Source organism: Sitophilus oryzae, unplaced genomic scaffold, assembly GCF_002938485.1.
Source record: "Sitophilus oryzae breed Bouriz unplaced genomic scaffold, Soryzae_2.0 scaffold_1442_pilon_pilon, whole genome shotgun sequence".
Taxonomy (NCBI): Eukaryota; Metazoa; Arthropoda; class Insecta; order Coleoptera; family Curculionidae; genus Sitophilus; species Sitophilus oryzae.
In genome coordinates, this window is record NW_022146107.1 from 6,119,508 (window position 1) to 6,133,379 (window position 13,872).

The following is a 13,872-nucleotide window of genomic DNA, read 5'->3' on the forward strand; positions in this document are numbered from 1 at the left end:
GACCAAAGTGTCATTCCCAAGTGATTCATTATTAAAATATGCATTTGTTATTAAAATATTCATTGTATATATTTACACAGCATATAGGTTTGATATAGGCAACAAAATTCCATATAAACTTAGTCAATGGCGTATATAACTTTTTTCCGATTACTGTGACGTCCTTTAAATTTGCCATGTGTCTAAAAAAATGAGTTTACGCATTTTCTGGTATTTAAATTCTTCTTTGTTTTAAAGGTTCTTTGTTTATTTGGATTTAATTGTAAATTAATTAGGTGCACTTCCTTTACTCTGACGATATATTATTTTTTAGTGGGGTGATTACATTTTCCAATTAGTGCCGTATTATCATTTCTCTGCTAAGTATCATTTAATTAAGGTCATAGTTGATTGAATATTTCTCCAATTGCATGCATCATACCATCGAAAAGAAATCGGCTTTTGTAGTGGTCTTAGAAATAATAATCGATTTTAGTTCCTATTAAAATATGACATAAAAACTTAAAAAATATGGTTGAAAAAACGCCATTTAGTTGGTAGTGAAATGACGATCGATTACATTCACCATATAATTTTACTTATAAAATGACAGCGATTTTCATTTCCAAAGCCATCCGTGACGCCGTTTTTTTTCGATTATGTTTTATTTGTGTGTGCAGGAAACATTTTTACTTATTATAATTTACAAGTTTTTATGCGATTTCTAATAAATTGTATATATGGGCCTGCCCAGCAAAATTAAGCGATTATTATTTCAGAGGTTACTGTGAAGCCATTTTTTCTTCGATCGTATGGTATGATGATTCGTATATAATGAAGTTATTTATTTTATCTAATATGGGCAATAATCATATTTCTTCTAAATAAATTTAGTCTAGAACTGTCATTGTTGTTTAAAACATCTTTAGTTATGATGTTGCTTTGATGAGTGATAATAAATAAGAAAAACAGAATATTAAGAAGTGATTACCTTATTTCTTAACGGCAATTAACATAAGTATCTGACTGGCTTGAAAGCACTGCTTAAAAAACAAACATTGTTGGTAATACAAAATAAGACAGTATCCATTCATTATGTCCGAGTAACATTTTCTGAATATATTGAACAATTTTTTTTTTAATTTGCTGTTATACTGTTTAAAGCAGATTGTTAATTTTTAGCTTTATAAATTATACCAACAAAAATCATATATGACTTAGGCATTTAACCAATTCATACCATAATATGATCGAATAAACAGCGTCTAATTTGCTTTGAAAGGCGTGAAACTGACAGTATCACGGATCCTCTCGTTGGACACACTAGGACCCGTATTTATAGTCACGTCTCGAATCTGGGTATCAGAAAAGTCCGCCAAAAATAACAGGCAGCCTGTTAGTAAGCCTGTTGTTTTTGTCGGACCTTTTCATCTCGTGACTGGAGTCGCGGTTTGAGATTCGACTATAAATATGGGCCTAGACTTGTGTTCAATTAAGTTAATTAGTTTTTGAAAATGTAAGCCAAATGTTATCAAATATTATTATAACATGTTGACAGAAACAACAACAAACATGTTATGGAACATTGTCAGAAAATATAATTTATCTGTGAATTAAAATCACACCTGTCACTGTGTCATATTCTCTGGTTGGATTGATTATACATAAACAAACAATTATTGATAAACTCTATGTATATTAATACTGCGAAAAATAATTATATCTAAATTAAATTGAAATAAAACAAATAAATATTTAATCAAAATCGATTATATTTTTGTATCTATTCAATATTCAATGCAATCTAATGAGTGAGAAAATAGTATGACGTCTGTTCTATGATATATTTTTTTATTTTTATTTTATTTGATATCAATAGCTGATCATTATATTCTAATATAATGAAGGAATTATATTATCATTATATTTCCTTATTTAATTAAGAAATTATAAAAGATTTACTGCTTTGAATAATGTTTTTGTTTATTGTAGTTGGAATATAGCAAAGAAATAATCTGAATTTGAAGAAAAGTTTCTAACATTATTGTGAAATATACCTATTAGTAAAAACTTCTGAAAACGCTCAAGGTTTATTTATTTTTGTTCTGCTTATTTGTCATTAAGATATCAAAAATAAGATATAAATTTAATATTGATTTGTTCCTGTATTATGCAGTTAGATTCAAAATAACATTAAAATTAAAATTGTAAATCAATTTTGCTCAAGAAATCATTCTACTCATTGTACTAGTTTACAACTTAATGCAACAAATTGTTGCTTTTGTCTTATTTTTTGGCATATTTTTGTATTGTAACTAATTATATAGTAATATTAATTCTAATAAATGAAATACAATATTGCAGGACACATAAGATGAATAGTTCCGATGTAGCTCAAAATCTTAAATTGACTTGGGTCCTCTGAAGGATAATCCACTCAAATATGCTTGCGTTTATCATAAAACTTAATAGATATAACTGAAAAGGATTTTTATCTAAATATATTATATCTTATCTCATCATTTTTATTGCTTACTTAACGCTTGGAATTAAAGAAAGTCGCGCCGCCATTTTGTTTTTCAGGGAAATTTGAATCATTTGAAATTGAAGATTAAAGAAAAAAACGTTTTCTTTACGAATGGTTCGCCCGTTCGCGGTACAATCTCGGTTCGAAATGCAGCTGAAACCGACAATCCAGCTCGACAATCGATAATTGTTAACCTTGGGGAAACGTAATACACACAATTAACATGTGTATCTTTTTTCAATTTCTATATCTCGGCAGTCAGTATCTATCGTTCGATTGTTTTGATAAAATTATTTTTCTGAGTTCGTCGCGACGCGCAATTTCATTTAGCTGATAAGACACGTGACACCCTCTCGAGTTAACCTTTTCATCGAAACTTAGTGCATTTTCAGAACTGGAACGTTTCAATTTGTTACCCGAAACAAACCTATTAGTTATTCGCAGTCATGTATCCGCGAAACTATAGTTGCGAAACTATGGCTCCTCGCTCGTTTATCAGGTAAATAAGTTCGAAAATCAGCCGTTCGAGAGATAGAGATAAAAACGATTTAATCCGATCATTTAAACTGGCTGGCGTGTGACGTCCTCTATGTTTCAATGTTGTGTGTTGTCTAATCATGTCCCGTCGCTTTTCGGCCCGTTAGGACCTACGCGGCTTTAGCTTTGTGTGTCGGCAAGGGCGTTTCGCTAGTGGCACCCTTCATACTTCTCTAACACGTTTTTTGCTTCGACAGAATTGAATAATGAGCCAGAATCAACCTAGCGATAGTCCCTGGAAACAGAATCCGCACGACTTAGGTATCAGGATGCTGAAGGACAGACGCGATAAGATCACCAACGCTGGAAATTATAGTGAACGGTACAAGGACGCGTTTACTCACGAAGTGAAACACGACAAGTTTCCACTTAGTGCCAAGGTTCGAGATACGTTGGAACAATTTCACCACAGCGACAGGCTCAGCAACAGGTCGGACAGTGATTCGGGTAGTTCTAAAAACAGTTCGAAGTTTGTTGACGGAAACATGGAATCCGTTAGCAAAGATTTGAAGGAAATCAATCACAATTTCGTGGATGAACCGAAAGCGCTTGCTCATGACAAGAAAACAGAGGACCAAAAACAGAGCGAATTTAAAAACTCTCCAACATCTAGAAACTGGAGACATTTTATAAGTACCAACGATGGACCTGAAGGATCTTCATCAACTTTGAAACAACTCACGTGCGAAAAGATGGGTGCGCCCAAAACTATGCTCAGCAATGCAACTAACGACCTCAACAAACACGAGAACACTCTAACCGGTTACATTACGGTGTCGAATCGACAAAATAAAATTCCCTTACCGCCTTTTACAATTAGTCCTACAACTACACCCAAACAGCAATCAAAATGGTCGAAAAAAAATAAAGATGTAAACATATACCACGTTACTCCTACGGCTGAGTCTTCTGCAATGATACCGCCCGGTTTTCATCCTCATAAAATTCAATTAAACCAAATATTAGATCCAGTTAAACCGAAGAAATCGATCGATTCAGTGGCTTCACATCCAAAACCCAGTCTTACCAATTCCAATGTGCCGGTAGATAATACTATGGGCCATCTGACGCATGTGGAAAATCTGATTTCGAAATTGGGAGAGACTCAAAACAGAGAAGACAATTTTCGTAAATTTGACGAGTTTCTTCTTCGCTCCCAGAAAAATGCTGCTAAGCCAGGTAAGGAGTTCAAGAAACCCTCTCCGCCCGAAAGGGATCAGTCACAAGATTTTTTGAAAGCGGACGAGAATTTGTTGAATCCGATAAAACCTTCGAAGGAGATCGAGGATCTACAAGCTCGCGGTTACAGCGACATCGAGACTGATGATGAACAGCATTTCCAGCGGCAGAAAGAGCGGAAGAGTATGGACCATCAAAGCATTAAAACAGCGAAAAAGGAGGAAAAGAAGACGTACTTGAATCGGACCGCTAGCGATGTGCAAGACAAAACGACGACGGTACTAAAGAGAAGAACGCCGAGGCCGACCAAGGACAAGTTAAAGGTATCGGATTGTAATTTTCAACTTATTCATTTGTATTTTTATTTTACTGTACGACGATCTGGAAATAGCGGATAAGTTGTGTCTCTTGCAACAATGCAGGTAGGTCTACTATTTTATGAAACTTGCTGGTTTTAGAAAACGTGCAAGCAATTTTGTCAGTATCTATTTTATGTAGAAAGTCACTGGATTTAGAAAACGGGCAGGCAGTTTCAGATTCATCAAAGAACACTTTGGAACAATTTTTCTTCTTACAATGTCATTCTCTATCTCCTTTAAATTAAATATACAATGTGTAAATAATAAATTGCGAAAAAAAAACAAATGAGTCCTCTTTTAAAAATAAGGGAGGTTTTTCATATAAAATGTTTGAATTTGACGTTTCACTAGAAAGATATTTGCTTGTACAGGATGAACCATAATGTCAATAAGAATTTATTTCAAAAACAGTTCATACCAAGTTGTTGACATTAGGTGTGTAAATAACATAAATTAAAACACTTTGATTTTAACTAGAAATTTATTTGGCTATGGTCATATACAGAATGTGCAAATCGCTATTCCACTTGTAATATTTTTTTTTACTATCTGACTAGTTTTGAAATAAAAAAATGTTTAATGTGAATCAGTCAATTTACAAACATTTTTGTCTACGTAGGACACTAAGCAAGAAAAAGAATAAAAATAATTATGAATAATTCTGTTAGAACTGTTCAGAATATCCAAGTATATTTCAGCCAATAACTACCGTATCATAAAAAAAACAGCGTCAAAAACGGTTGGGAATGGCGATCGATGATAATTTTAGCAAGCTCAAGCCCTAGACGTCATTACTGGGTCTGTACTCTTTTTTATTTTTTAATGACGCTTACTGAGAAGGTTAGAGAGCCTTGAAGGTAGCCTTGAGAAGGTTACAATTTATTTTATATTGAGTAAAAATGAGTTTTAAATGGTAGATATAATTTAAAATTCGAGAAACAATAATTTTTTGTAAATAAATTTGTGTGTTCGGAAACATTCTATCCTTTTTTAATATTTCTATAATTAGTGTTAATTTTTAAGTCAATTTTTAGTAAATGACGTCTAGAGATTGACCTCGCCAAAATTATCATCAGCCGTCTTCGACGCCCTTTTTTTTTCGATCGTACGGTATTTCCGTAATTATTGGTTTTAGGAAAATGTTTAAATTATGAAAGATTTTTATAATTTAAATATTACAAAGATTATACAAATTATATTAGAGTTTTGTCTGAATTGTCACATATCTAATTTTCGAAATATCAAAAACCTGTCGAAAAAAATTCTTGCCAATTCCATGGCTTAATTGATCAAAATTTATTACCATAAGATATGGCCGTCTTTATCTGTTATTTCAAATGTGTGATTTCCGTGATCCCCTAGATTTGTTTTCAAAAATTGTTTATATTTACAAAACCGTTAAGAAATAAAAACAAGAAATTTAAAATTTTTGCAATCAGAAGAGTTTAGTTTATTTAAAATTTTTATGTACAAATTTTGCAATATTTACGGAGGTAGCTATTGGTTAAAATATACGTGAATATTTTATACACTAAAACTAGTAAAAAATACAGTTAGGCATTAGATCGACATTTTTAAATACCCTTAGTAATAAAATATATTACATTTTTTAAATTTTTTGCCAATTGAGATTAAGATGTATATGTTTTCGGGCCACGCTATATAATAAACGCCAAACTAAAAGTTGTATATGAAAAACACATTTTCTTTTTCAAAAAGCAATCACCTGTCAATTTTTTCGGATTATTAATTAACAACCTGTATAATACACCTCTGAATATTGTTTCGCACTTTTTCGTTAATTCAATTCGTACATTTGTTGACAAAATATTTAATTATCTCTTCTAGGAAGATCTCGCGTTAATTCATACTGTATTCTAATATTAACATTAACTTTTTATTGAAAAATAATGGCCTAGAGATAGGGACACCTAGCACTGTAATATTTTTATTTCGATACCAGTAAAATATCTATTAGGCAGAACAGAACTATGAAATATCAAATACAAATATTATTTAAAAAATGCAATTTTTGAAAGTTTCAAACTACTTTACACTCAGTAATTGAAAGGTTTTAATTTTTTTTAATATAATTATTAAAACATAATAGAATTTAATAAAGAAATGAAGTAGTTTAGGATTTATATTTAAACATATTAAAATTGGCTTTACATTATCAATTTATAATAAAAAAATGGGGGTATTAGGTTAAGGTAAAACCCTTGTCTTATTCATAATCAAGGGTAAAACTAATAGATTGAAACACCAGTATATTTTTAATAATACCTCCTAAACGAAACCTACTACCCACTAGGTATACATTTAACAAAAGAACAATGTTACTGATTAGTTAATAAACGAACAATTTTTGACAAATTGGTTTCAGATTGATTTAAAAAGCAGTCTATAGTCTGTAACCTTATCGTCTTTTTCAATTGTACTTATATTTTTAATGCTTTTTCTTTCACCTTTAATGAATCTTTTTTTATATCATTCAAACTAAGTGAAAAATATTTTAATTGATGGGAAATTGTAAAAAAGGCAAATTATCCTGTATATTTATTTTTATTCTTCGTTTGGTTATAAGGATTGTCACAAAATTGTTTTTTAAACCATAAAAGCATTAACTAATTATACAAGGAGTTAAGGTAAATTAATTTGTTACGTTGGACATATGAATATATATCATATATCATATTTTGATGTCCTCGTCACAAATATTAAGAAAAAAATTAATAATTATTAGAAGAAAATATCACCCTTGTATAACCTTGGCATAAAACTGTTGAAAACTGCAACAAACCAACATTGTGAATGACATAGTGAATTAACCAAGTTTACTGATACTGATAAGGAAAGTCTTGATAATTTTAAATCATACGATTAGTCATTCTTTTTTATCTAGATTCTTTAAAATAAGTTTTATTTGTCTCCGATTATTTTGTATTAAACTGTACATATCGATTATTTTATATACCTAGAAATTAAAAAACATTCAATAATATTCAATATTTTTTACAATTACGCTTTGGTATTGATAGCCCAGATTAATAATTTTAATGATGATAAAGTTATTTTAATTAACAATGGCTAGTGATTTTAATTAACTTAATAAATATATACTGTGTGATAAAGAGACGTTTTAAGTTTTATATACCTAATAAAAATATACTGTGTGGCTAAAGAACCGTTTCAAGTTGGCTTGGATATTGGCTGTAAGTGTTGCAGAGAACTACACTTTTCTTGATTTCCAAAAGTCCAAACTTACTAAATGAGAATAAAAAAAAGTTACAAAAATATGTTGCACAAATGCAAGACGGTCTTCCGGTCTTGCATATATGTATTTCACGTTTATTATGGTAAAAGAAATCACTTATTTGTTCAGGGTTATTATTTTAATTTACTACAAATAGAATTTTTCCGATTATTGCTTGAAATTTTAAAGAAATAAGTGCCGATTCAATATAATATATTAGATCTGGGTATTGGGCCAGTCTAGGAATGGATAGGCTAAATAAGAACAAAACAAAAAATAAATATCCAGTGTTTATACAATACCTTTCTTTCTTTTGAACATTGAATAAATTAACAGGTAGATTTTAGTAGTTAATTGAAATATCGATTTTTAATATACTCGTATAATTAACTGAAAGCCTGCGAATTAAAGTTTAATTTTGTTTTGATAGCAGTAGAAAAACTATATTTATGTTAATTACATATTATCCCGTATGATTAAATGAATAGGACGTCACAGTACAGCAACGTTAGTAACAGTAATAATCATATAGAAGATAGAAATACAATATAAAAAAGCTTCAATAGAATTTTTGACGATTCTTTTATTAAATGTAACATGGACAAACACCCATTATATTGTTTTGCACTCGGTATGTACCTATTGTAATTATTATTATATATGGGTATATACCCAAATGGTTATTTTCCTACTCGTTGGGTATTTACCCACCGCCCATCACTGTAAAGGCATGTTTTTCGGCTATTTGTTTTTGTTAAACTACATCATTGTAATTGTACTTCAAAACAAACACAAATTTAATTCATACTAAACTACTAGGGATAATAAATTTCACTAATAAAGTCGCTTTGTTTTATATGTAGGTAATATCCCTTCAACAAATACCTATATAATCTTTTATCTGCATTTAATATTTCTATAGTAAATTAGTATTTGGTTAGTTATTCTTTTAGGGCAGATAAGGAATTAATAAGCCATTATCAGTAATTTTTCCAGCCGCTGTTCAATCAAACTTTTATTATTAGATTGAACTTGATTCGTTTGCTTTTACTATCTGACTCAATTCACCTTGTTACAAATTAATTTAACATTAACCAAAATATTATTTCGTTAAATACTTAAACAAATACAGATGTTTTATAACTTTATATCAAATAATTCACTATACTATTATTTTGATAGATTAATCATAATTTAACATTTGCCAACTGTTTTATTAACCAATTACTCGTATTTATTAATAAATATGGGCTGCTCTAATATAACAATCAAACGTCACATTTTTAATAAAAAATCTTTTTTTTTTCAAACGTCACAGACGTATTAATTTTTGCGACGTGCCAACAACAAATTGTAGTACAGCAATTTTATGCCTAAGCCAAGCCTAACCACAAAAGTACGAAAATATATTATTGTCATAAAATGACAAAAAATTAACGAGTGCAACCATAGTTTCTCAATACATAATTATTTACAAAGTAATACTTTTAAATCTTTTTATATTATTTGCATCGTTTCAAATTGTTTAAAATTATTAGTGACGTTGAAAAAAAATAGCATATATGTTCTGTTCGGAGTAAAAATGACTTTTTGTGCCTTGCCTGTAATGTACAGTCTTGCCACAAAAAGTGTCATTTTTACTCCTAATAAAACAATTTCATTTTTTCAAACGTCAGAAAAGTATTAATTTTCTCGATGTGATTAACAATATCAAAAAGTGATTTTAACGCCTAGGCAAAGCGCCTAGGCTCAAAATACGAAAATATATTATTTAACTGACATAAAGTGTCAAATTCAACGAGTATACCCATGGTTTCTCGATATACTATAAAAACTTATAATGTATTACTTTCGTACGTTTGAAAGTCGTAGTAAAAATGACTTTTGGTGTCTCACCACAAAATGTTTCATTTTTACTCCTAGCAAAACAATATACGTAGATACTATTTTTTTTATGAAAATGATTATTAAAATATTTGTATAATACTGTCTCTCAGGCAGTTTTTCTTGAGTGTCAGTAAAAAATCAGAATCGACGTAGCTGGCCGTTGCCGTTGCCCAGATTTTTTAAACAAATGACATTTAACAAAAATTATTTTTTTAAGAAGAAATATGGTATGATATACTTAACAAAAATTGATAAATGTATATCTAATAGGATTCTCTTGAAATTGACTAATTAACTAACACAAAATCATTGAGTACTATCATTGAGTATTAGAAAAATCAATTTAAATATACATTCATTCATATACACTGACTGTCAAAAACTTTTGAAGAAATATATTTTTTTTATCGTTATTGCTGCGTAATCATATTAAAAGTTGGATTAGCAGGGATAACAGGAAACAAGATATTAAAAGTTGTTCAAAATTGGATTATACATCAACGTGTGTGTCAAATTTCAAATCTGTACAAGAGTACCAATTTTTTGAATAATTTTGAGAGATTTTGAAAGAAACTGTCGTTTTTTAGAAAAGAAAAGCTAAAAAATACTTAACTATCATTCATATTTTTTTCTCTGTAATAGATAAATTATACAAAATGATTTGAAATAATTTTGAATGTGTTCTTTTTTAACATCGTTCAAATTAACATTTTATCTAAACAGTAAAGAAAAAATACTACACTAACAATTATTTTTGTTCCTCTTGTGTTAACAATTATTTTTGTTCACCACCCGTATATATTCTAAATACAAACATTTTTAGATTGCATTTTATTTACTTCAGCTACTATACTACTATATTTTGATTTTGTGTTGTAGCAATGCGATCAAGACCGGTGAAAATACACTTTGTGCAACAGATAAAATGTTTTTTAAAATAAAAAACTTCAGTAACTCCAAATAAATGGGAACATAAGTTTAAAATCATCCTAAGTATATTTTATCAATATGTTTAGATGTACTTATTATATTTAAATCACGATTTTTTTGTTTCGATACAAAAATGCCCCTACATCAAAAACTAATGAATCGTAGCAAAGTCTGAAATACGTTTAATTTTCCGCCTGAAGAAAAATTGAACACATTTTATAAATATTAATTAATTATTAATATATTAATTATATGTATTTTGCACTGCATTTTATTTTACTCCACTTTTAACAGGCTTTTTATTTTTTGAGTTCGAACATTTATTAAAAACAAATTATGGGGTTTTAATCATGTTTTAATATGTATTGCCTACCACAATGGCGCTGTCAATTGCCACAGTATTGCGTATTAATAGCACTTTTTTTCTGAAAAATCGCATTATTATCATTTGGCAATTATTCTAGTAGGAATTGTTTGGTTTGGTTTGGTTTGATTTTTAAGCATAGAAGTTGATCTCTACCTTCTTGAATTAAAACGATAGTCGATATACCTTCTGGCCTTAAAATCAGCTAGTGTAACCGACAATAAAATAATGCTAAAATTCTTCTAAAACGAATATCTCCAACAAAAACAATATTAAGATGAACCAAAAAACAAACTGTCAAGAAAGAAGCTAAAAAGTCAAATAATGTATCTACAAATTGCTTAAAACATCACCAAAATCGATCCACTAGAACTGTAATATGAAAGTGTAATATAATCTAATATACTTCTGTTTCTAATATACATGGTAATCCTTTGAATTTATATGTAGTTTATATATAAATTACTGTGTCATTGCACCGCGTATACCATTTTTCGTAATACGTATTAAAACTTTACTAAAGACCTCATAATTTTTTAATGAATGTTGTAGCTCATAAAAATCAGAGTTATAGCTTGTTTCAAGTGAAATAAAATAAAATGCTAACGCCCGGTTGACACATACCAGGTGTACTTACTTAGACCAAGGATGCTGCTATATACCAGCGCGTCTCACTGTACGCTGCTTGTATCGCATCAACTGGTTTATCTAAAGTCCAGTTGGAAAACTTCGTTACGCCAACTTACTTGGATGTTACGAAGCCTTCCAACTTGACTAGGATAAAACAGTTAATACGATATAAGCAGCGTACAAATAAGACTCTACTACAGTTATATGGCAGCATATTAATGTACTTGGTCCAAGAACGCTTAACACTGTCACATTTTAAAACAACTCTTGTAATCTAAATACACAATCAGCCTTTTATTAGTAAACTAATAATTACTTTTTTCTTCACAGAGCAATGACAATACGGAGTCGAGTGGCCGTAGCAGTTCGACCACGTCGGCAAACCGCAACCGACCCAGGCTGGGCGACGAGCCTACCATCGGAAAATACAAATTGCTCAAGACCATCGGCAAGGGCAACTTCGCCAAGGTGAAACTGGCCAAGCATGTGCCCACGGGCAAGGAAGTGGCCATCAAGATCATAGACAAGACCCAGCTTACGCCTGGCTCCTTACAGAAGTTATTCAGAGAAGTAAGTCCATGGCTATTATGTAGGCAAATTAGTGATTTGTTTAGGGAATAAAAATAGTTATTTATGCAACTAGTTAGGAAACTGAATATTTTGTGTAACAAACTAGTATACTGTGCTGGCAACTCTTACTTTTGGGTCGGTATTTTCAATGTGTGCATAGGGATCTTATTAAGTCGGAGTGAGAGAAATGCGACGGTGTGCTGTTGCGGTGATGCTACATTTCGCCGGTACGCCTTTCCCTATCAAGTAAAGTAAAATAACAATCGCAAACCGCTTATTTTTAAAAGACTTTTTTTCGAAAAGATAACTAGATAAAATTATTAAATATGTTTCTGAGCATCTGAAATGGAATTATAAGGATATCGTTAAGGTGTCCATTTTTTTATAACGAGAAAACGTCAGTAACCGCGATAATTTAAAATCTCAACTTTTTAACACATAACACCCGATAACTCAAGAACCACTTTAGATATTGAAACTTCTTTTTTATCTTGAAGTTAGGATCTTTTACAAGATGTTTAAATAAGAAAAATTCGATAGGTCGCTTGTTTTTTTTTCATTCAAATTTTTAAAAAACCCATTCATTTCCTTTTAGTGTATAGCAATTTTCATCATGTAAATTTATATATATATATATATATATATATATATATATATATATATATATATATATATATATATATATATATATATATATTTTCACCTCGATTTTCACATATGTACTGTCTGCGAAGAAAATATAGCAGAATTATTAAGAAATTTTAAAGTCCTAGAACAACCTTTACGTAATTTTTCTTGGACGGTGCAAAATCGGTAACAACAAAGACCCGAAGAAAGCTAACATTAACAAAAGTTGGTTTAGAATCGAAACAATAGCTTTTAAGAGGAAAAACTTTTTTATTTATTTTTTAATTTAGATAGAATTTTAGTGTTTTACCAAAATCCCTGTCATGTTCATTTTCCGGAACTCAAATAAAAGAGAGTTGATAATAAAATTCGATTTCATATCACACCGAATTTATTTTTTTATGATCATACAGCATACAGCGTTACATGATACTGATGACAGTTGTTAATTACCCAAATCATGTACCAAGAAATAATTAACATTAAATTGAGAATTTTCTATCGACGACTTTATTTTACAGGTGAGGATAATGAAAATGCTTGATCATCCAAACATAGTGAAACTGTTTCAAGTTATTGAAACTGAAAAAACATTGTACCTGGTTATGGAATACGCTTCGGGAGGAGAGGTATTTGACTACCTCGTATTGCACGGCCGAATGAAGGAAAAAGAGGCTCGAGCTAAATTCAGGCAAATCGTTTCTGCTGTGCAGTATTGTCACCAAAAGAGAATTATACACAGGTTAGTGTAAATTGATTAAATGATAATAAATTAATTATTTAAGTGTTCAACTACTGTTCTGATAGTCTAAGAGCTAGCAATGTTTTCGAGAAAGTATTTTAAGAAAGCTGGTAATATATCTTTTACTATGCTCTCTGGCATGCGGCCCATCTGGCTGCCGATACCCGTTGCGTTCACTACTGCGGGTCGAAAAAAGATCCTGTATTTTTTTATTTAGTCCGTTAAATTTTAAATTCTAGTATTGAATATAAATCGAATAAGTCTCCATAGCGCAGCGTGTAGAGT

General features: G+C 30.3%; 1 protein-coding gene across 18 annotated transcripts in view; it reads left to right on the forward strand.

Moving 5' to 3' along the window:
- Positions 1 to 13,872, forward strand: part of LOC115877133 (serine/threonine-protein kinase MARK2-like) — a 136,733-nt gene that overhangs the window by 85,701 nt on the left and 37,160 nt on the right. For 15 of the 18 annotated variants that reach the window (XM_030893276.1, XM_030893269.1, XM_030893277.1 and 12 more), the window contains exons 4-6: positions 3,241 to 4,545; positions 11,979 to 12,218; positions 13,367 to 13,587. In XM_030893276.1, the coding sequence (XP_030749136.1) occupies positions 3,250 to 4,545; positions 11,979 to 12,218; positions 13,367 to 13,587 (1,757 nt within the window). In that variant the 5' untranslated portion in view covers positions 3,241 to 3,249. Of the gene's footprint in view, positions 1 to 2,873; positions 3,006 to 3,240; positions 4,546 to 11,978; positions 12,219 to 13,366; positions 13,588 to 13,872 lie in introns of those variants that run through there. The other 3 variants (XM_030893279.1, XM_030893278.1, XM_030893262.1) reach the window with 2 other exon arrangements.